This window comes from Mesoplodon bidens (genome assembly GCF_964165515.1).
Source record: "Mesoplodon bidens genome assembly, chromosome: X".
NCBI classification, from domain to species: domain Eukaryota; kingdom Metazoa; phylum Chordata; class Mammalia; order Artiodactyla; family Ziphiidae; genus Mesoplodon; species Mesoplodon bidens.
The window spans coordinates 46819335-46842364 of NC_138163.1; the positions used below are offsets into that span (position 1 = coordinate 46819335).

General features: G+C 45.7%; 1 protein-coding gene across 1 annotated transcript in view; it reads left to right on the top strand.

The window, feature by feature from the left end:
- The window catches only part of COL4A6 (collagen type IV alpha 6 chain), a gene marked incomplete at its 5' end in the record, with an annotated part of 288532 nt that overhangs the window by 258182 nt on the left and 7320 nt on the right, over window positions 1-23030 (top strand). The window contains 15 exons of the mRNA XM_081223006.1: window positions 1251-1304; window positions 4025-4096; window positions 4504-4611; window positions 5676-5897; window positions 6277-6438; window positions 8090-8260; window positions 8983-9126; window positions 9574-9699; window positions 10137-10318; window positions 12216-12279; window positions 12805-12879; window positions 13393-13500; window positions 13594-13701; window positions 14284-14355; window positions 14675-14800. Coding sequence (XP_081079132.1) covers window positions 1251-1304; window positions 4025-4096; window positions 4504-4611; window positions 5676-5897; window positions 6277-6438; window positions 8090-8260; window positions 8983-9126; window positions 9574-9699; window positions 10137-10318; window positions 12216-12279; window positions 12805-12879; window positions 13393-13500; window positions 13594-13701; window positions 14284-14355; window positions 14675-14800 — 1794 coding nt within the window. The remainder of the gene's footprint in view (window positions 1-1250; window positions 1305-4024; window positions 4097-4503; window positions 4612-5675; window positions 5898-6276; window positions 6439-8089; window positions 8261-8982; window positions 9127-9573; window positions 9700-10136; window positions 10319-12215; window positions 12280-12804; window positions 12880-13392; window positions 13501-13593; window positions 13702-14283; window positions 14356-14674; window positions 14801-23030) is intronic.

A 23030-nucleotide genomic window follows, 5' to 3' on the forward strand; every position in this document is an offset into this window, starting at 1 on the left:
CAATCCTTTTTGAGTAATCCTTTTTAGTGTTTCTCAACCTGCCTAGTGTAGTGCAGTGTTCCACAGGAGACTAATATACATTTACAGAGGAAAGGTCCTTTTCCATAACCAAGGACCTTTTTCTTAGACCTATTTCTCCTCTTTCCACCTCATCACCTTGAAGAATTACAAAAAAGAAGACAGATACCAGGTCTTGTAAAAATTTATTTCTTTTAAAATGTACTTTGGTGAATTGGTATAATAAAGATTACAGTACAAGTTAAAAATGGATGATTCAAGATTCTTAAACCCAAGTCAGTATTTCAGTCCAAGTCAGTATCCCTATTAAGGCTGTGAGGAATTTTGTCAAACAAAACCATTCGGCCCTTTGGAAGTCCTGGTGTCAGCTATAGCTCTGCTTCCAGCTCTGTTCCCAGAGACATTATTCATGGTCATTCCACCGCCCCTCCGCCAATTGGGTCTTCGTTCTAGTTCAACCCATTTTGCAGGCAACTAGGTTTTAAACTGAGTTATATTAACATGGTGCCTATATACTTAGATATGCTCAAATCTGGATATTATCAACATTCCAACTGCTTGGAAACAGAAGGAAGCCCACAGGAACATTTCTGTCCCAAACTTCACTATCCCTGGACCCAGAAACTTCTCAGGAAACTAGTGATCTAGAAAGCTATAGCCTGGGAGATGCCTTATGCAGAAAATGTTCTTGTTGCAATACCAAGACTTTCCCCAAAATTACTTCAATTAAGAGCATTAGCTTTCTTTTTCTCTCTACAGCCACCAAATATAACTCCTCAAACCTAGCTTTCTTTCCACACAATTGTAAAAACACTTAACCTGTGGGCCCTAAGCATTTGCATTATGGTCATTGCTGTTGCCATGAAAGATGAAGATGCTGTTCCTAAATGTACTCACTCCAACTGGTGGTGGCTCAGGCTAGGACAACTACATTGCCAGGGAAGGGAATGAAGTCATCAGAAGCCTTTCAACCTAATAGTGTGAATTATTACAAATCCTGGGCAAGGAGACAACTGGCTGCTTCCAAAGAGGCTCTGATCCAGATGCTCATAGTAATCAATCACCCTGGTTATCACTGCAGCGGCTACTGTGTCCTTGATCCAGTGTGGATGCCAGCTTTCTCGACTCAGTCCAGACAGGGAATTTGATCGGTGGGCTACAGACAAGACTTCCCTTGGGCCTCAAGGAACTTCTGTCCCTGTTTAATTTTCTTCTTTACTTGTTTGGTCTAGGTGACTGCTGCTGCAGGGAGAAGGTTGGGCAAGGAGACTTAGACACAGAGGGAGGTGAGAGGTAGTTAGGTCTAGAGGTTCTCAAACACCAGTGATGGCAAACCACCCCCCTTCCTTTTTGTTCACTTAATGTCAGACACTCACAATGGCCTGAGCACCACACTGGAGGCCCGGGCTGGGGAGGGGTGATCCTAAGGCTGGGGCGCAAAGACTCACGCTGACACCGCTGCAAAGTCTCCTTAGCACACCTCTCCTGGGAGGGAGGAGAGAGGAAGTGGGCATGCAGTCTCTGCAAGGGGCTGGCCTTCTTCACTGTGCATGTTGATGGCTTGGCTGATCTCTTCCTTGAGCATCTTCATTTATGAACTTAACTGAGGCCATGACTTGCCTTGGGAGGTACCTGGAAGGAGCCACACATGTCTGATATTTATTCACTGGAACCAGAATCAGCTGAGATGTTAGAATCTTGATAACCAGAGGTGCTTTTTTATTCTGAAGATGAATTTTGTCATTAATGGGGAAAATTCTGAATAACTAGGTCATTTGTTGCACTTATAAAACAGAACAAGGGTAGAGCTGGTTTCTGCTTTGTTGGGGAGAAGGCTCGGAATTCAGGGATGTAAAGTGAAAGACAGGAATGTAAAGTAAAAGAGTCAGATAGCAGTATGACGTGAAGTCCTTACCTTCTCACCATTTTGACCCTCTGCTTGCAATACACAAATGTGTTGTGTTGTACAGGACTGGTCCGAGGCAAAGGGAAGTATGTCCTTGATTTCCTCTGGGTTCTACTCATCTTCCCTTTTCTAAGTATATTTCCTGCCCTGGAACCTTTCCAGATGCCTGTCCTTGGCCCCATCTTCTAAAGATTTTGTTTTGCTCTGGCTATCACAGGTGAAAAGAATCTATGAAACAGATATGATCAATTGAAAATGGATGGCTTCATGTTTGGACCTGGCCCAGAGATATTTGTATTTTATCCAGTTTGTTTTTTAAGACTTAAAGCAATGGAACTACAATGTTTGACACATTAGTCAATCAGCTACTGAAATAGTTGGGGCAGGAGAGTTTTCTGCAGGGTCCCTCTCATGATACCATCTAGCGAGGCAGTTCTTCAGCCTAGTCCAAAGCCGAGCACAGGACTGGCAGCCCTCTCCCCATGAAGCACCTCATCCATCATGAGATGCTTGCTCATAAAGCATGTTTCCACAGTAGGGAAATAGCCCTCCAAAATAGCTCCATCATTTCAACATCTGGCAGGATGGAGATGGGTATGACTACCTATGGAGGAAGATCAGGCTTGTGGCCATCTTTCCACCTGTGGAAATATAACTATAGGAGCCTGAGGTCTAGAAGGCGGAGAGTTGCTGCCCAGGCTACAAAGTAGTGTCACTAACCTGACTGAGGTAGAATCCAGGGGATGGCCTTGCGGGAGCTCTTCTGAATACTCCTCCTTAAGTAAGATACTAAAACACTAGTATTCACTGAGCACATACCAGGGTGTCAGGCGCTGTGCTAAGTGCTGTTAACACTATTCCATATAATCCTCACAAGCACCATATGACGTAAGTAGCTCCAATTTTACACGTGAGGCTCAGAGAGGTTGAGTATCTCGCTCATACCACTAGTTAGTAGCAGAACTACGATACAAGCTCAGCTCTGTCTGGCTTCAGAGCCCAACATCTTAACCAATACATTATACTGTTCAATTCCCAATTTTGATTTAGGACTAGAACAGGTGGGCTAAAATGCCATCAAGCCTTTAAATTGGAAAATGGAAGCGGGACTGGAGGAGGAATGCTAGCCAGTTCAGTAAGCAGTCTGAATCATAGGTTGTATACATATCTTTAAGAGATGCAATTTGTGATTTATTTTACGTACAGGCAAAAGCTATAGCAGTTTATTAGAACTGTGGACTCTGGCTTAAAGTAGATCTCAGGGGATTGTTTTAATGAATAGGCAAGACTGATTTTAATTAGCAATTGCTTATAAATGGCATTTGAAGGAGCCAACTAACAATTTGTTCACTGGTATTTTATTAAACCTCCCCCCTGTGATCTTATAGACTCTTTATTCGCACTATTAGTGAGCAAGGAAGAATTTGCCAGGGGAAGGGCTCCGCAGGTCAATTTCAATGTCTTGAATAGTGAAATTGACTACCCCTTCTCCCTGAGTAGCAGAGTTGACAGTTTCAAATGAGGAGCTGAGGGAAGGGTCACTGTCTGCCATGGCCAAGAGAGTGGCCTTCAGTGTTTACCTGGTACAGACATATGGGTCCATCTGACCAAGGACAATCAGTAGGTTTCAGTAGATCTCAAATAACATGTGTCAAAAGAACCCAGTGGTTTGGGAAAAGCCTCATTCCAAGAAAAGAGCAGTCATCTGAACCTGAGAGGTATTGGCTTCAAACACTCCAATCTAGTGATGTGGGCATAATAATAACTAACACCAAGCACGCATCCTAGGGAGGGGTTCCATCTGAAGGCAGGGTGAATAGGCAACTGCCGTTTGCTGCTCTTCCTACACAACAGGAAACTTTGTTAGAATGAGATGTCCTGACTTGGACACTAGGGGCATTCTTATCTGTGAGAAATTGCACTAGGAGTAACTCCCAAGAGCTTCTGATGCTATGATTTTTCTGCATGGGCTCCCAGCTTCTGGGTGGGGAGAATAACTTAGCTGTTCCATTCGATGGAGTGGGAGTAAAGGAGCATGCTAGGGGGAAATCGTCTGTGACTCAGGGGGTTCACCACCTGCTCACATGTTACCATTTACAGGTATCACCTTGCCTTGTATTATTCCTGGGCCATACGGTCCATCAGGATTCCCAGGAGCTCCCGGATTCCCAGGTATGGAATGAGGCCAGAAAAAGCCACTGAGCACACTTGTAAGGGCCATGCACCAAAGGAAGCTGAGGATAGCCCGGTAGCATTTGGGGATCCACATTCCTTCTGAGAGGGCGGCCTTGAGGATTGAGGAAATAGAATGGCTGCTAGAGAGGGCTGTGTCGGGAGGTGAGAATAAGAGAGGGTCTCCAAGAGCCTAGAATTTTTTTTTTTGGCTGCACCACACAGCTTGTGGGATCTTAGTTCCCCAACCAGGGATCGAACCCACGCCCTTGGCAGTGAAAGCACGGAGTCCTAACCACTGGACCACCAGGGAATTCCCGAGACTAGGATTCTTGACTGGATATCACAAATCATAGCTAGCCACACTGACTTTCCTTTCCCCTTACCACTCACATTTGGGTTTTCAGGCCCTAACGGGGCCCGTGGCCTCCCTGGGACTCCAGGCCAGCCTGGATTGCGTGGAAATAAAGGAGAGCCCGGAAGTCCAGGATTGGTTCACCTCCATGAATTGCCAGGTAAGAAAAGGAGCTTCTCCTCACCTGCTTCTCCTTTTGTGTGAATGTGTGTTTGGATTGTGGTAGCCATCCACCCACTATAGGAAGTTAGGTTTGTGCTCTGGTGTAAGTGGGACAGTTTTAATTTCATACTCAGGCAAGAGAGCTTAAGAGCTATAGAATGCCAGCATCTCAGAGCAATAACGGCCATTTGTGCTGAGCTGGGCCAATGTCTTCACTTTCAGAGGAGGAAACTGAGGCTCCTATGGAAGGTGACTCACCTGAGATCACAAGGTCACTAGTGATAGAGCTAGGACTCTGCCACGTGGTCTGACTGCAAGTTCTATGGCAGTTTCCTGGATCAACTCCTTAAAGGTCAGAGGAGATTCAGATGAGTGAGAGGGAAGTTGTCGTATTTCAAAGCCTTCACTCACACCCTGTCATTCCAACCTGAGCTTCATTGTTCTGCACTGCACCAGTGGTTCTCAAACTGTTCCCTCGGCCAGAAGCGTCAGCATCACCTGGGAACTTGGTAGTAACGCAGTGCCTTGGCCCCTTGGCAGAGTTACTGATCAGAAGCTCTGCGGGTGGACCCTGCAATCTGGCTTTTCCCAGGCACCCCTGCCCCAGGAGACTCTGATGCATGCTCCGTTTGAGAACCACCCTTGCTCTACGGCATGAGGCTCATCTTAGGTCACGTTCCCTCGGGCTTATCAGTGCTGCAGGTCCCTCTGCCACCCAGAAAGAGGGAGGCGTGATAGCAGGAGTTAGACGACTCCAGAAGAGACCAGGCCTTTGACAGGAGGTCCCGGGCGTAACCTGTGCTCTTTGGCCACTGTAGGCTCCCCAGGAGTGGGTTGCTGAGCTCTGCCCGCTGAGCTAGAACCTCCTCCAGGGCACATGGGGCAGTCCCTGCCACTGGGCAAGTCTTCCCAGGACCAGAGACTCCTGACCTTTAAGGGAAGCAACACACATTACTAATATGTTAGCTTTTGTAGTAGGGAAAAAACCTGTGTCAGAGTCCTCTCCCCAAACCTACACTTCTAAACCTCCATGGCCTTTTATTTTTGCCTCTTTACATTTAGGATTTCCTGGACCTCGTGGAGAGAAGGGCTTGCCTGGGTTTCCTGGGCTCCCTGGAAAAGATGGCTTGCCTGGGAAAGTTGGCAGTCCCGGCTTACCAGGTCCCAAGGGAGCCCCTGGTGACATCATTGGTGCTGAAAATGGTGCTCCTGGGGAGCAAGGCCTACAGGGACTGCCAGGGGACAGAGGATTTCCTGGAGACTCTGGCTTTACAGGACCCAAGGGTGACTCTCTTTGCCCCACTTATTTGACAGTCTACAGAAAGCCTTTCAGTAACTGCTATACTTGCATGAATACCTGCATGACTCTGGGGTGATGGATTAATTAGGGGCTTGAAATGAAAAGTCATTTTGTTCTGTCCTTCCCTTTGTGGAACTTTTTCTTAAATCACCTGTGTCCATTCTCCTGTCTTAGTAATTCCAGAAGTATCTATAATCCATAGTCAGATTTCTTGCAGAGCCTGTGATTAGCAACAAGGCTTGAGCTGACAAGACAGTGGCACGTGGGGTGCATCCTGGGCAGGCTCTTCCGCTGGAAGTTGGTTTGGTAATCGGTCCCTGCTATCAGTCCAGGCTGTAATTGTCTGGCCCTTCCTTTCCTTAGGTTTGCTTGGGAAGTCGGGCTTGCTGGGCCCCAAAGGTGATCGGGGCAGCCCTGGAATACCAGGCCGCGCAGGACAACCAGGCCTCCGGGGATCTGATGGTCTATTCGGCATCAGGGGCAAACCCGGGTTCCCCGGAACACCAGGCTTTCCAGGCACTTCAGGTAGGTCCTTCGGAGGAGGAGCCCCCTCTTGACAGACTTAAGCTAAGCCCTCCCCTCCTCTCCCCGCCTCCCCACCAACCCGGCGCCCTGAGGGGTAGTAGCAGCAGTGTGGCAGGGTCAGAGTTGACAAGGAGACTGACTTTCCTAACCTCTCAAGTTTCACATCTCAAGTCACCCTCGCAGTGCCAAGCCAAACCCATTGCTGCAGTTTAGCCTCCAAAATGTGACCCCCAAATATGATCGTGCCCCGCCCCTCCCCCATGGCCTCCGTCCCCCTTTCCAGGCTTCAGCCTCCTTCCTGCCTTCCTGCCCTCCTTGTGCACGTGGGCCTCGCCCCTCTCCACCGCCCTCACTGGGGCCGGACGAGGAGCTCAGGCAGAGCGGGTGACCACCGTGCTGGCAGCCTGCCTCTCGGGCCAGCAGGCCTCTGAGGACCCAGGGCCAGAGTGTCTTTCACTCCACAGTGGGGCCTCACGGCCCCTGGTTCCAGCCTACTGTTTGCAGCTTGCCTTTTTCTCACACCCCCCTCCTCACCCTGCTGTCCGCCCCGACTCCCAGCCACGTGACTGAAGTTGAGTTTTTGCAGAGCCACTAATATCTTTTTTATCCCCTTTGTCCTTCTGTGTTTCTGGGCTCTTCACATAGGCTGTCCAGGTGAGAAAACAGCACACAAGCTCACAGACTAACACGCCCACTAGCTTGGCCTCTTGGGGAATTATCTTACTATACACTATAACCTGGCAAGGCCAGGGGTCCCTGAACTCATGCTGTGGGGTTGGCCCCCATTGAATTTCCTTCCCTTGTTGTGGAATCCCCTTCACAGCCTCCCATTAGAATCCTGGGGCTCGCAGCTACTTGATGCTTTTCAATCCATAGAAGGCCAAGTCAGCCATTCATTTAGGTCCTTGGGGGCCCAAATACCTCTGTCGTCACTGATTTAATCCTTTGGTTTTTTAATTTCCTTGCTTTGTACCTGAACATTCCACTTTGGCAGCAGCTCAGGAGGTTAATCCCATTGAGCAACTTAAAGCCTGGTGAAAGAAGTTTCAGAATACCTAGGATACCAGATGGGCCTTGGGGATTTCTACAGTACTTGGCCCTAGGGGGTCTTTCAACCCTAATGCCAAGGAACTGGCTGACTTAACTGCTTGCATGAGGGATTAAAAGGGCAGCCCTGTATCCATGGCTCCCTGGGAGGCTGAAACAATGGCTTGGCTTTAACCTCTACTTCACCGATTGGCTCAGGAAACAGCCATTGTGGAGTGATTCAAACTGGAAGTACCAGGAAACTAGAGTCCAGTTGCCACCCTGGCTTCCCAGAGCTCCATTCAAAGGCTAAAGTGTGAACCACATTCATGAAGGGGGAAGAGTTATCATCAGAAGGGGTTTGCTCTCCCCACTCCCCGCCCCCGCCAGCTACAGTGCCATGTTGAAAGAAGTCGCCATTGGCGGGGCGCCCTGGGTGGTAGGTGCTAATGCTTCAGCCAACTAAGAACTCTGCCTGTTAGCAGCCTGCCTAAGCCATTGTTAAAGGGCAGTTTATAAACGCTAACAAGCCAACCAACCAGAAGCCATGGGAATGGGCAGCAGCCCAGATCTGGACAGAGTCTCACTTGACAGCTGTCCTGTGTTCTCTCCTGTACTGATTCAGGACATCCTGGAAAGAAAGGTCCAAGAGGCGATATAGGTCCCCCTGCATCAGCTGGAAAGAGAGGCCTGCCTGGGCTGAAAGGCCTTCCAGGATCTCCAGGGCTAATTGGCTTCCTGGGGAACTCCGGCTTGCCAGGGGCCACTGGACTGCCAGGCCTGCCAGGTCCGAAGGGTAAGTGAAGGTATCAGGAAGGCACCAGTGGGGGCCAAAAAGGAGCTGCCACGCTGCCCAGCTCGCCCCCACCCTCCTCTCTGCCTGGGAAAGGGGAATGGGGAGGGAGGTGGGCAGGGCTTTCTTGGCAAGATAGTTGGACAAGGCTAGTGCTAAAGGAGGAACCCCACCCAAGGTGAGTCGCCTTCCCTGCCTGCTGGGTGGATCACTGGGCTGAATAGCATGGGCAGGGAGCCCAAGACAGGAACAGCCACACCAGGGTTACTCATTTGCACAACTTCTACCATAGAGCCTGATCGCTCTCAACTCCTGTGACTGTCCTGCTAGACACCAGAGGCTGGGCATGGGGGGAAAGTGACTGGTCCAAGGTCACACAACTGGTTAGCAACAGCACCAGGCTAGAGCTCATCTCCCTGCCTCCTGGCCATAGGCTTCTTTTTTTTCCTCCTGTGCCAAACATGAGCTCTAACTTGGCAAATCATAAGAGAGGTTCCCACCTCTTCTTTCCTTTCTGGTGCTTAGTACAATGCCCCTGTTCAGGGAAGTAGCATAACATGTACTGACTAAGAGCTTTGGCTTTGGGGTTAGAGAAACTTGGGTTTGAATCCCTTCTCTGCAACTTCCTAGCTGTGTGACTTTGGGTGAGTTAATTAACGTCTCTGAGCTTCCATTTTCTTATATGTCAAACAGGGATAATAATAGAAATTCTTGTTTCTCAACAGGTGAGAAGGGGTCTGTTGGACTGATAGGTTTTCCAGGGATTCCAGGTCTCCCTGGTATTCCTGGTGCAAGTGGATTAAAGGGGATTCCTGGGTCGACGGGAAGAGTTGGACCATCTGGACAGGCTGGTAGCCCTGGTGAAAAAGGTGAGCTGGGGAATTGAATTCTGGAATTGCCACCCATGCTTCCCATGGTACATTTTGTTTATCAACTTTGTCATTCCTGTGGCTTATACCAGCCCTCTGTTAGATAATAAGATTTGAGGTTTCTGAATGAAGTCCTTTTAAACCAAAAGACCTAATCACTCTGAGTTACTACTGCACGTTAGAGGCCTGGACACACATTCCCGTTGCTCAGTGGAGAAGGGTTTTGAGTAGGGTCTAAAGTTGCAGGTGGACCTTGAGTTTGTCGAAGGAGGGAGAGGGCGTGCACATTAATGCAAAGTTGGGGAAACAGGGGCGGGGAAGAAGGTGGAAGAGCCCAGAAAGGGGGCCTGGGGTGGGGCAGGAAGAGCTGGTATGAGCAGTCAGCCCGTGCCTGACCTCGTGTCTAAGCTCCTGCTCACACGGCTCTCATGATCTCCATCCCTGCAGGAGACAGAGGCGACCCGGGGCCAGTCGGAGTACCCAGCCCCAGACTTCCAGTGCGGAACCTGCACTTCACAGGAGACAAAGGCTCTCAGGGCTTAGCTGGATCCATCGGATTTCCTGGGCCCAGAGGTGCTGCGGCAGGGAATGGGCAGGAGAAATGCCCAAGACAGTTTTTATGACCAAATTCAACTTCTTTCCTGAGAAAAGGCCCCACAGAACAAGAACCCCCAGAGCAGCAGTATGGGTGGCAGCTGGGGATCCACGGAGGCTGCCTTCCCTGGGCCTGAGGGTGGCCTGGACTGTGAGCCTGCCAATTTTCATTGCCACTGTGGAACTCCGTTTTTGAACCACAGGCGGCTGTATCCCTGGGAGGGCCTGGCAGACAGTGGGGATGGGCACTGAGTGGCTTTCCCAGTGAGGTACCTCCCTCTATCCCCACTCCTCCCCCTAAGCTAATTGTCCCCAAGCTTGCGCTTTGGCCGCCTGTGACCCAGGGCACGTGCACCTTGGGGAGAAGATTTTCTCTTGCCTAGAGTCTTTCCACAAGACTTTTGCTTCTTTCCCAGGTGACAAAGGAGAGGCTGGCAGCCCTGGGCCACCAGGCTTGCCTGGAGCTCCTGGCTTCCCCAGCCTCATCAAGGGACTTAGTGGGAGACCAGGCTCCCCTGGCCCCACAGGACTACGGGGCTTACCAGGCCTGAAGGGGTCCCCTGGAATCACAGGTTTCCCAGGAATACCAGGAGAAAGTGTGAGTCTGCCCACATCTTTATCTCCCCACCACGGAACGGCCTCCATAGCAGGGGGATGTGTTCCTATTGCCCACCTTTCTGATCCCAGCCCACTTCCCAGCCCCCTTGCCCAGCTCCCTCCCCCAGCTCACCCCAGACAATGCCCCTCCTTGAGTCTGCCAGGTCTTCTCACCCTTTCCCAAACATCCCCTCTTCCTTCCGGGGCCCTTGTTCACGCTATCTTCCCCCACGTGGCAGAGCGTCCTCCTCAAAATTGCTGACTACCTGCCTGTCCTTCAGGCCCCAGCCCAGGCACCCGCCCCTCCAGGAGTCCCTGAGCTCCCACCCTGCTGGCACCCTACGCTTCTCACTGCTTACACTTATCCTAGTTGGTTCTGTGTGGGTCTGATTTCCTCAACGAGACTGTTAGGACTTGAAAACAAGAACCACCTTGCATGCTTTTTGGTCTGCATCCCACCGCCAGCATCCCACATTGAGTTTGGGACAGCAGAAGAATTCGGTACAGACCATTTGATGTTTTGATTTCAGAAAGGTCTTTGCCAGTTGTTGCTTCTTGTGGAGACAACAAAGAATCAAAACCAGTTTCTCTGGGTTCTTAAAAGTTTGGGTGGTAGACTAGGCTTAGCAATGAGAAGACGTAGGCTTGAATCTCAGCTCCATCACTCATTAGCTCTGTGATTTTGTACGTATCGCTTAACTTGGTAGAGCCTCGCTTTTCTCATTTGTTAAAAATGGGAATAATTTCCAAACCTTCTTCAGACCATAGTGAGGGTTAAGTGAGCTGATGTGTGTAAAGCAGTTACGTTGTATTTGGCACATGGTAGGCTCTGAATAAATAGTAGCAATAATAGTAGTAGTATTGAAGGGACTAAATAAACTGGATCACAGGACACCTGTGTTCCCTGCAGACAAAGTCCCTGTCCTTTAAAAGCGTCAGTCCAGCTTGTGGAGAGAAAACACCACACACACACACCCCTGAAGCAATTGCAAAATAAACATTTCTCAACCTGCTACTTACACACTAGGAAGGATGGAATCAAAGTGGGACAGCATTCTGGGAGGGGTCCCAGCATGAGCAGAGGCTCAGAATGAGTAGATATGGCAATACGCAGAAAAGGCCAGGTGAATGCAGGGGGTGTCCTGGGTCGTGGTCCAGTGACCAGAGTGACCCAAGTTGGACTCCTACCCAAGGCACTAGGTAGCATATGTCCTTACTGGGTACATCTCCAATGAATCAAAACCATACCAGATGCCAGGGAAAGAACTGTACCAATGGCAGCTGACACGCCCATTTCCCAGACTCAGATAGTGTGTTGGACATTAGCCAATGAAGGCAGTTTTTCTTGTGAAAATCATGGAAATATTAGCCCAAATTCAGACTCCAGTACCTGTATGCATACAGCCCACTACCTGGTGGCAGAAAGACTCTGTTCCTTGTGGAACCCGCGGCAGAGAGCTAGCCCCACGTTGGTGAGGCCACGCTTGTTCTCATGCATAATGGCTCCAGAGCTTTGGCATGGGCGGTGATAGCCAACTGTATGCAGAGCAGATCAAATGCCTGGCCTGACTGTTAGGTTTTGTATTTCCTAAGAGACTTGCTAGAACATTCACACCTTGATTTCCCAAGATACCAATTTTGATAGGCATTGGGAAGTTATGAATGACAAGACCAGCATTAATCTGCAGATCGAATCCCTCCCCTATAACCCGTAAATACGCATTTCCGCCCTCTTGCTCATCACTCTCCCCTCTGCAGGATGCCCCCCACCTGTCTGCCCCTGCCACAGACTACTCGATGGACATCTCTCCAGCAGTGGCTCAGGGAAGGGATGGGGAAGAGAGGGTGGGAGGCCCTGAGTGCTGGGCAGAAATACTGACTCCCGTCTTGCTTTGAAGGGTTCACAGGGTCTCAATGGAGCTCCTGGGCTCCCAGGAGCATCTGGTCTCCCAGGTTTAAAAGGTAAGGAGCATTTTCCCCTTTAATGCGTTTTTCCAGAGCAAGGTGGATTTCTAACAGGCTCAGGGCTCTCCCTGGGGGAGACATTGTGTTTCGAGGAAAAGGAATCGATTTACATTTCCCCTTCGGCTGAACCCCCTTTGCAGTCTTTGTTCCTCAAAGATACGTGACAAACAGTGGTTTGACCCAGCTGCCTTCCAGATTCAGCAGCAGAGGAGAACCTCAGCTCTAAACAGTCTCCTCTTCTGGTGATGTTTTAGGGCCCCTCCTCTCATCTTCTCTGCCCATACTGAGCCTAGTGATGTGTTTCCCAATGGAGATATGCTGCACGTAGCAGCATTTCATGCCAATAGTCTGGTAGCATCCCAGCCCTTCATTGGGGCATAAAAGCATAACCTTTTACCCACTGGGTAACTGTGTCAAGGAGCCTCTCTGGCTATGATTTTTTTTTTCTGTCAAAAGATCTATGTGCTGCAAATTGAGCTGTAGCTTCTCCTGACCACTTGAACAATGTCTTGATATCCCCAGGAGATCAAGGCCAGACACTTGGAATTTCTGGTAGCCCAGGACCCAAGGGACAACCTGGGGAGCCTGGTTTCAAAGGTAAGGCTGCTGTACTTTTGTCTCCCATGTCTCACAAACTCCTCAAAACTGAGGATCGGAAGGAATTTTGGGGGCCAACCCCAAGTTCTGCAACTTCTATACAGTGCAGAAAAATTCCTACCTGACATGTATCCACTCAGAGGCAGTCAACAGTTTTCCCAAGCAAACCAGCCTACTTTTCCTTCAAGACTCACAGACTTACGGGATAAGTCTAAGACCTTTAAGATAATGGTGTCCACCCCCTTAGTTTTTAGTTAAACTAAATACTTTGTGAACATTTCCATACATCGCTCCTACTCCTGGGAACACTCAGAACAAGTTTACTTACTTTTCAATTGGGAGGCATCTTTCAAATATGAAGACAGCTGTCACAATCCCTTTCAGAGTATCTTTGTTGGATCCAGCTCCCATGGCAACTCAAAATGGCTTCACCTTCCTGCTCCCCCTCTCCCGTGGAGGAACACACTGCCTGAACTGTGGCCTGATCACTCAGCATTTTTCTTCATTTTGTAGGTGTGAAAGGAAAAGATGGACCAGTTGGTGAGGTGGGTTTCCCAGGAAACAAAGGTGAAGATGGGAAAGTTGGTATTTCTGGAGATGTTGGCCTTCCTGCCTCCCCAGGTACCATGCCACATGACAACGCTACTCTGAAAAAGTTCAGATCAGCTTCAAGTCACAACCCCTTCTGAACTTCTGCCTTGTTTTCACTTTTAGGACTCCCCGGGGCCGCAGGCATGAGAGGAAATCCAGGGCTTCCAGGTTCTTCAGGCCATCCAGGGGCAGCTGGGCCCCTGGGACCCCCTGGCCTAATAGGAACCAAAGGTATGAGAGTTGGGAGTAGGCAGTGGGGAAAAGGGTCCTTTCCTCAAAAAAAGGATGGCAACTACTTTTTCTTAGGAGACCCTAGCTGGGATTAAGCCGTATCCAGGGGAGTCATTGACTGGGTTTCATGAGGGATAACAGGAAAGGAGGAGGAAGAAGAAGAAAGGAGTGCAAACATGAATGGGAAGAGGAGAACATGGGATCCATGGAGAGCAGAGTTGGGAAGGAAGGTCGTTGCCCTGGCATATGTAGCCTTTTCCTGACTTAGAGATTGGGCAGCAAGTCTCTGGGAGCTGGCAGCTCCAGGTCTTGGCACTGCCACTCTGATTTCTTCTTGGAGATACCTCATTATCTACCACCCTGCTCTTAAGCTATATTGGTCTCTAATAAGAGGCAGGAAGACTTAGGGTGGAGGGTGGAGACTAGGTGTGGTCCAGTCTCCCTTAGGGCATTAAATAATGCCCTTTATTTAATAATGACCTTTGAAATGAGGACTTTGCAGTGCCTCTGGGGGCAGGACCTTTTGCTGACCCTTCATGATTCAGAGTTGCTGGAGCCATTTCTGATATTCTCTCCCCTCAGGTTTCCCTGGACTTCCTGGTTTACATGGACTGAATGGGCTGCCAGGAACCAAGGGAACCCATGGAACTCCAGGTAAGCAAGACCCTCAAAGGCAAAGAGGAGAGCACTCGCTCTTTCGGAAGCCTGACAGAGGCTGGCCTTGAGTTCTTGGCTGTGCTGTATCCCATATCCTTAGACTCCTAGGTCTCCTTGACAGCCCCCAATTTGGGATGCCTTGATGTGGGGAAGAAGGAGGATGGGGTTCGTCCTTCTACCTGAACGAGCTCTCCTTCTTGTCATTTCAATCCTCAGCCTCCGGTGTCTGTCAAGCAGGCCCCCTGCAAGTGAGCTAGGCACAAAGGTCTCACCCCCACTGACTTCTGTCCCCGCATCTCTCTGCATCTCCTCCTAGGACCTAGTATAACTGGTGTGCCTGGGCCAGCTGGCCTGCCTGGTCCCAAAGGAGAAAAAGGTTCTCCAGGAATTGGCATCGGAGCCCCAGGAAAGCCAGGCGTGAGAGGACCAAAAGGTAGCAGAGGTAAGTGAGGCCAAGTCAGGCTTGGCTGGGCAGCCAGGGTTGGGTTTCCTCAGGGCCATGTGGCTCACAGGGATGAGCGGTGCGTGTCTTTGCATATCTGGGAATCTCAGAACCCAGTGGAACTGACTACCGACAAAAAGAGGGTAGGCTACAATTAAGGCTTTCCTGGGAAGGGGTGTCAGAGAGCAGTTCAGTGAGTCCCACCCCCCCAGCCTCCAGGTTCCCTCCCACTCTCCCTTATCAACCTCAGGGCCTCTCTTTCTCACTTTGCCACATAAACTAAGCCTGGGTTTAATGGTCCTGAGGGACTGTGCTTGTCCACATAGCGAGAGGTTTACCAGAAGTTCCTTGGTGTCCAGTGCGGTTGGCAGTCCCGGGGCCCTGGAACGACAGTGTGGCTGCCGGAAGGAGCCCAAGTCTAAGAGGATAAATGTCTCCCTAGGACAGGCACACAGCAAGCACTTGATTAGGATTTACTAGGTTTACTAGAAATCTGGTTTCGTCTTAATCTCCGCCCCTGACTCATCACATAGTCTGAAGTCCCTTTCTGAGCCCCCATTTCCCCACTTCTCAAATAGTCTGAATGAATTCTGATTCATTAACTCTCCTTAGAAATGTTCTGGAGACACATATACCTCCCACTCAACGTAGAACAAGAAATGAATTTAGTGTAGTATCACAGCTAAGAGTATGGGCTCTGAAGTTACACTGATAGATTCAAATTCCAGCTCTCCCTCTCACTAGCTAAGTGACCTTGAACAAGGAAGTTACGTGCCCCTCCATCCCAAAGGAACCTGGGTTTCCTTTTCCATAAAAGGTGAATAAGAGAATCTACCCCATAGGTTTGGTGAGGAATCAATGAGGAGTGAGGTAATGTATATGGACTCACTTAGCACAGTACATGGCACATAGTAGTTGGTCAAGAAACACTGGCCATTATACCATCACATGTTACCTGGGGAAATCATGTTTTCAAAATGTTCTGTTCCTTATAGTTCTGAGGCCTGATGTCCTACCACGTTATGTTATGTGTTTATGTGCATGTGTGTGTAGGTTTTCCAGGAACTATATTCATGCATTAATTCATTTCCAGCTGCACTTTTTTTTTGCGGTACATGGGCCTCTCACTGCTGTGGCCTCTCCCACCACAGAGCACAGGCTCCGGACACGCAGGCCCAGCGGCCATGGCTCAAGGGCCCAGCAGCTCCCCGGCACGTGGGATCCTCCCGGACCGGGGCACGAACCCATGCCCCCTGCATTGGCAGATGGGCTCCCAACCACTGCGCCACCAGGGAAGCCCCGCCAGCTGCATTTCATATCAGGGCATCTGCTATCTCTGTGTTTACTCCTTCCTTTGTCTGAACCAACCTGTACTTTTCTGAAAACCAGCAGCTTCTTCAGAGTGAGGCCTCCAACAGGGTCTGAGCCTATAGGGAGGTTGTGTGGCTTCTTTGGCAGGAGATAGAGAAGAAGGGTCCTGGGTGGAAGCACAGGCATGATGCGTGTTCTGTTTTTAAACCTTGACTATGAATTCCTGGTCATTAAATTATTCATTGCCTCTGGCTATCTGAGGTAATAAAATCACAATCACAAATGCAGTAAACAGTACATGTCAAGGTGGATACATTTCAGGCACATAACAGAGAGGGGGAAGAAAAGGAAGTTACACAGGAATACATTTGGTATGACTCCAACCAATATGTTGTTTAGGGATACAAATATGCATGGTCAAACTGTGATGAAAAGGGAACAATGAACACAAACTTCAGGAGTGGTTGCCTCTGGGAGGGAGGGAAGGTGGTGGAATCTGTGAAGGGCATGCAAAGAAATTCAAAGTTATCGCTATATTCTTTTCCTTAAATTGGGTGGTTGGAACACAGATGTTCATTGTATCTGGATGATTTTTTTAACATATGATTTATAAATATTCTTCTGTTCTTCTCAATATCTAATTAAAACAATTTGTTTTAAAAGAATATAGGAAATCCCCAACAGGAACCGAATCTCTGATTTGATTAAAGTAATCAGTGTACAATGAAGATTTACCCCCAAGAAAATTTCCTAAGAGCAATCCCCGACCCTACAATACCTTCATCTAAATAACATTAAATTAGGCCAAACATCTTCATATTTGCACTAAATATTGAGAGGCTGCATTCGTATATTGGAGGGTTTTTTTTTTTTACGTCTCTGACAATGGAATGAGTTGGGAAAACATGCCATCTTGCATTTTCATGTGATCATTTACAACGTCTCATTCCTTCTACCTACCACCAGTCCCTCCCATCAGGAAAACTGCACAAACCTCTTAGATAGCCTCATCCACCAGAGGGCAGACAGCAGAAGCAAGAAGAACTACAGTCCTGCAGCCTGTGGAAGAAAAACCACATTCACAGAAAGATAGACAAGATGAAAATGCAGAGGGCTATGCACCAGATGAAGGAAAAAGATAAAACCCCAAAAAACAACTAGACGAAGGGGAGATAGGCAACTTTCTAGAAAAAGAATTCAGAATAATGATAGTGAAGATGATCCAGGACCTCAGAAAAAGAATGGAGGCAAAGATCGAGAAGCTGCAAGAAATGTTTAACAAAGATTTAGAAGAATTAAAGAACAAACCAACAGAGATGAACAATACAGTAACTGAAATGAAAACTACACTAGAAGGAATCAAAAGCAGAATAACTGGGGCAGAAGAACGGATAAGTGACCTGGAAGACAGAAAGGTGGAATTCACAGCTGTGGAACAGAATAAAGAAAAAAGAATGAAAAGAAATGAAGACAGCATAAGAGACTTCTGGGACAACATTAAATGCAACAACATTCACATTATAGGGGTCCCAGAAGGAGAAGAGAGAAAGAAAGGACCAGAGGAAATATTTGAAGAGATTATAGTCGAAAACTTCCCTAACATGGGAAAGGAAATAGCCACCCAAGACCAGGAAGTGCAGAGAGTCCCATACAGGATAAACCAAAGGAGAAACATGCTGAGACACATAGTAATCAAATTGGGAAAAATTAAAGACAAAGAAAAATTATTGAAAGCAGCAAGGGAAAAACTACAAATAATATACAAGGGAACTCCCATAAGGTTAACAACTGATTTCTCAGCAGAAACTCTACAAGCCAGAAGGGAGTGGCATGATATACTTAAACTGATGGAAGGGAAGAACCTACAACTAAGATAACTCTACCCAGCAAGGATCTCATTCAGATTCGATGGAGAAATCAAAAGCTTTACAGACAAGCAAAAGCTAAGAGAATTCAGCACCACCAAACCAGCTCTACCACAAACGCTAAAGAAACTTCTCTAAGTGGGAAACACAAGAGAAGAAAAGAACCTACAAAAACAAACACAAAACAATTAAGAAAAGGGTCATAGGAACATACATATCGATAATTACCTTAAACGTGAATGGATTAAATGCTCCAACCAAAAGACACAGCCTTGCTGAATGGATACAAAAACAAGACCCATATATATGCTATATGCTGGCTACAAGAGACCCACTTCAGACCTAGGGACACATAGAGACTGAAAGTGAGGGGATGGAAAAAGATATTCCATGCAAATGGAAATCAAAAGAAAGCTGGAGTAGCAATACTCATATCAGATAAAATAGACTTTAAAATAAAGAATGTTACAAGAGACAAGGAAGGACACTACATAATGATCCAGGGATCAATCCAAGAAGAAGGTATAACAATTATAAATATGTATGCACCCAACATAGGAGCACCTCAATACATAAGGCAACTGCTAACGGCTATAAAAGAGGAAATCGACAGTAACACAATAATAGTGGGGGACTTTAACACCTCATTTACACCAATGGACAGATCATCCAAAATGAAAATAAATAAGGAAACAAAAGCTTTAAATGACACAATAGACCAGTTAGATTTAATTGATATTTATAAGATATTCCATCCAAAATCAGCAGATTACACTTTCTTCTCAAGTGCGCATGGAACATTCTCCAGGATAGATCACATCTTGGGTCACAAATCAAGCCTCAGTAAATTTAAGAAAATTGAAATCATATCAAGCATCTTTTCTGACCACAACACTATGAGATTAGAAATGGATTACAGGGAAAAAAACGTAAAAAAACACAAACATGGAGGCTAAACAATATGTTACTACATAACCAAGAGATCTCTGAAGAAATCAAAGAGGAAATCAAAAAATACCTAGAGACAAATGACAATGAAAACACGACGATCCAAAACCTATGGGATGCAGCAAAAGCAGTTCTAAGAGGGAAGTTTATAGCTATACAAGCCTACCTCAAGAAACAAGAAAAATCTCAAATAAACAATCTAACCTTACACCTGAAGGAGCTAGAGAAAGAAGAACAAACAAAACCCAAAGTTAGCAGAAGGAAAGAAATCATAAAGATCAGAGCAGAAATAAGTGAAATAGAAACAAAGAAAGCAATAGCAAAGATCAATAAGATGAAAAGCTGGTTCTTTGATAAGATAAACAAAATTGATAAACCATTAGCCAGACTCATAAAGAAAAAGGGAGAGAGGACTCAAATCAATAAAATTAGAAATGAAAAAGGAGAAGTTACAACAGAAACCGCAGAAATGCAAAGCATCCTGAGAGACTACTACCAGCAACTGTATGCTAATAAAATGGACAACCTGGAAGAAATGGACAAATTCTTAGAAAGGTATAACCTTCCAAGACTGAACCAGGACAAAATAGAATATATGAGCAGACCAATCACAAGTAATGAAATTGAAACTGTGATTAAAAATCTTCCAACAAACAAAAGTCCTGGACCATATGGCTTCACAGGTGAATTGTAGCAAACATTTAGAGAAGAGCTAACACCCATCCTTCTCAAACTCTTCCAAAAAATTGCAGAGGAAGGAACACTCCCAAACTTATTCTATGAGTCCACCATCACCCTGATACCAAGATCAGACAAAGATACTACACAAAAAGAAAATAACAGACCAATATCACTTATGAATATAAATGCAAAAATCCTGAACAAAATACCAGCAAACAGAATCCAACAACACATTAAACGGATCATACACCATGATCAAGTGGGATTTATCCCAGGAATGCAAGGATTCTTCAATATATGCAAATCAATCAGTGTGATACACCATATTAACAAGTTGAAGAATAAAAACCATATGATCATCTCAATAGATGCAGAGAAAGCTTTTGACAAAATTCAACACCCACTTATGATAAAAACTCTCCAGAATGTGTGCATAGAGGGAACCTACCTCAACATAATAAAGGACATATACGACAAACCCACAGCAAACATCATTCTCAATGGTGGAAAACTGAAAGCGTTTCCTCTAAGATCAGCAACAAGACAAGGATGTCCACTCTCACCACTATTATTCAACATAGTTTTGGAAGTCCTAGCCATGGCAATCAGAGAAGAAAAAGAAATAAAAGGAATACAAATTGGAAAAGAAGAAGTAAAACTGTCACTGCTTGCAGATGACACGATACTATACATAGAGAATCCTAAATATGCCACCAGAAAAATACTAGAGCTAATCAATGAATTCTGTTGCGGGATACAAAATTAATGCACAGAAATCTCTTGCATTCCTATATACTAATGATGAAAAATCTGAAAGAGAAATTGAGGAAACACTCCCATTTACCATTGCAACAAAAAGAATAAAATACCTAGGAATAAACCTACCAAGGGAGACAAAAGACCTGTATTCAGAGAACTATAAGACACTGATGAAAGAAATTAAAGATGATACCATCAGATGCAGAGATATACCATGTTCTTGGATTGGAAGAATCAAGATTGTGAAAATGACTATACTACCCAACGCAATCTACAGATTCAACGCAATCCCTGTCAAATTACCAATGGCTTTTTTTATGGAACTAGAACAAAAAATCTTAAAATTTGTATGGAGACACAAAAGACCCCAAATAGCCAAAGCAGTCTTGAGGGAAAAAATCGGAGCTGGAGGAATCAGACTCCCTGACTTCAGTCTATATTACAAAGCTACAGTAATCACGACAATATGGTACTGGCACAAAAACAGAAACATAGATCAATGGAACAAGATAGAAAGCCCAGAGATAAACCCACGCACCTATGGTCAACTAATCTATGACAAAGGAAGCAAGGATATACAATGGAGAAAAGACAGTCTCTTCAATAAGTGGTGCTGGGAAAACTGGACAGCTACATATAAAAGATTGAAATTGGAACACTCCCTAACACCACACACAAAAATAAACTCAAAATGGATTCGAGACCTAAATGTAAGACCGGACACTCTAAAACTCTTAGAGGAAAACAAAGGAAGAGCACTCTTTGACATAAATCGCAGCAAGATCTTTTTTGACCCACCTCCTAGAGTAATGGAAATAAAAACAAAAATAAACAAATGGGACCTAATGAAACTTCAAAGCTTTTTCACTGCAAAGGAAACCATAAACGAGACGAGAAGACAACCCTCAGAATGGGAGAAAATATTTGCCAACAAATCAACGGACAAAGGATTAATCTCCAAAATATATAAACAGTTCATGCAGCTCAATATTAAAAAAACAAACAACCCAATCCAATAATGGGCAGATGACCTAAATAGACATTTCTCCAAAGAAGACATACAGATGGCCAAGAAACACATGAAAAGCTGCTCAACATCACTAATTATTAGAGAAATGCAAATCAACACTACAGTGAGGTATCACCTCACACCAGTTAGAATGGGCATCATCAGAAAATCTACCATCAACAAATGCTGGAGAGGGTGTGGAGAAAAGGGAACCCTCTTGCACTGTTGGTGGGAATGTAAGTTAGTACAGTCACTATGGAGAACAGTATGGAGGTTCCTTAAAAAAACTAAAAATAGAATGACCATATGATCCAGCAATCCCACTACTGGGCATATACCCAGAGAAACCATAATTCAGAAAGACACATGCACCCCAATGTTCATTGCAGCACTGTTTGCATTAGCTAGGTCATGGAAGCAACCTAAATGCCCATCGACAGACGAATGGTAAAGAAGGTGTGGTACATGTATACAATGGAATATTACTCAGCCATAAAAAGAAACGATATTGGGTCATTTGTTGAGACGTGGATGGATCTAGAGACTGTCATACAGAGTGAAGTAAGTCAGAAAGAGAAAAACAAATATCATATATTAATGCATATATGTGGAATCTAGAAAAATGGTACAGATGAACCGGTCTGCAGGGCAGAAATTGAGACAGAGATGCAGAGAAGAAACGTATGAACACCAAGGGGGGAAAGCGGCGGAGGGGTGGGGGTTGGTGGTGTGATGAATTGGGAGGTTGGGATTGACATGTATACACTGATGTGTATAAAATTGATGACTAATAAGAATCTGCTGTGTAAAAAAATAAAATAAAATTCAAAAATTTTAAAAAATGTCTCATTTTTAAAGAAGTACTTTGGCTTTTTTTTTTTTTTTACTACTTGATGTCAGTAGTACCTTTATTGCAGGTTTAATGATATATTGATGTAATTATAAAATCAAGAAACAGGTGAAAAGAGAAGGAGGCTCCAAATATTGCCATGGAAACAGACATTTTTACAATCCATGTGCTGTCCACACTTACTCTACTATATGTGGTGTCTTGTTTATTGGTTTTGCATAATTTCAGCACATATATATGTATAGATATATGAAGTTATATTTTCAGGACAAAAATACAATATGTCTTTCCTTTCAGATTTTTACCTTTGTGAAGAAGAAAAATACTTCAACGATTCATTAAGACCTAACTGACAATGCTAAAAGTAGCACCAAGTGGTTTTGTAACTAGTTTTGCTTTTTGTTTTTCCTTTGTTTCTTTTCCAGACTTCTAGTAAATAGAAACTTTTCTTTAAATTTATTTTTCCTCCTTTATATTTCCTCAGTATTCAATTAATCAATGAGCTGCTAAAGACACCCAAGTTAACCAATCTGCCATCTTTCTTTACAAATTATGATGGATTTAGTATTTCTTAGCGAAATATGAGAAATTCACCATTAATATTTTCAGCTTCTCTTGTCAGAAAAATAAAATTCAACATCATATTTTGGGATTTTCTTGTCACAAACAAGAATCTCAACCACCAAAACAGTTTGTCAACCAATTCGAATCTATTCCTCTTCATTTGACTATCTTTTAGAATATACCAAAGTAATAAGTACATTTCTTCCATGTTCCAAGAATAAAATAGATTTCTACATTTTTATA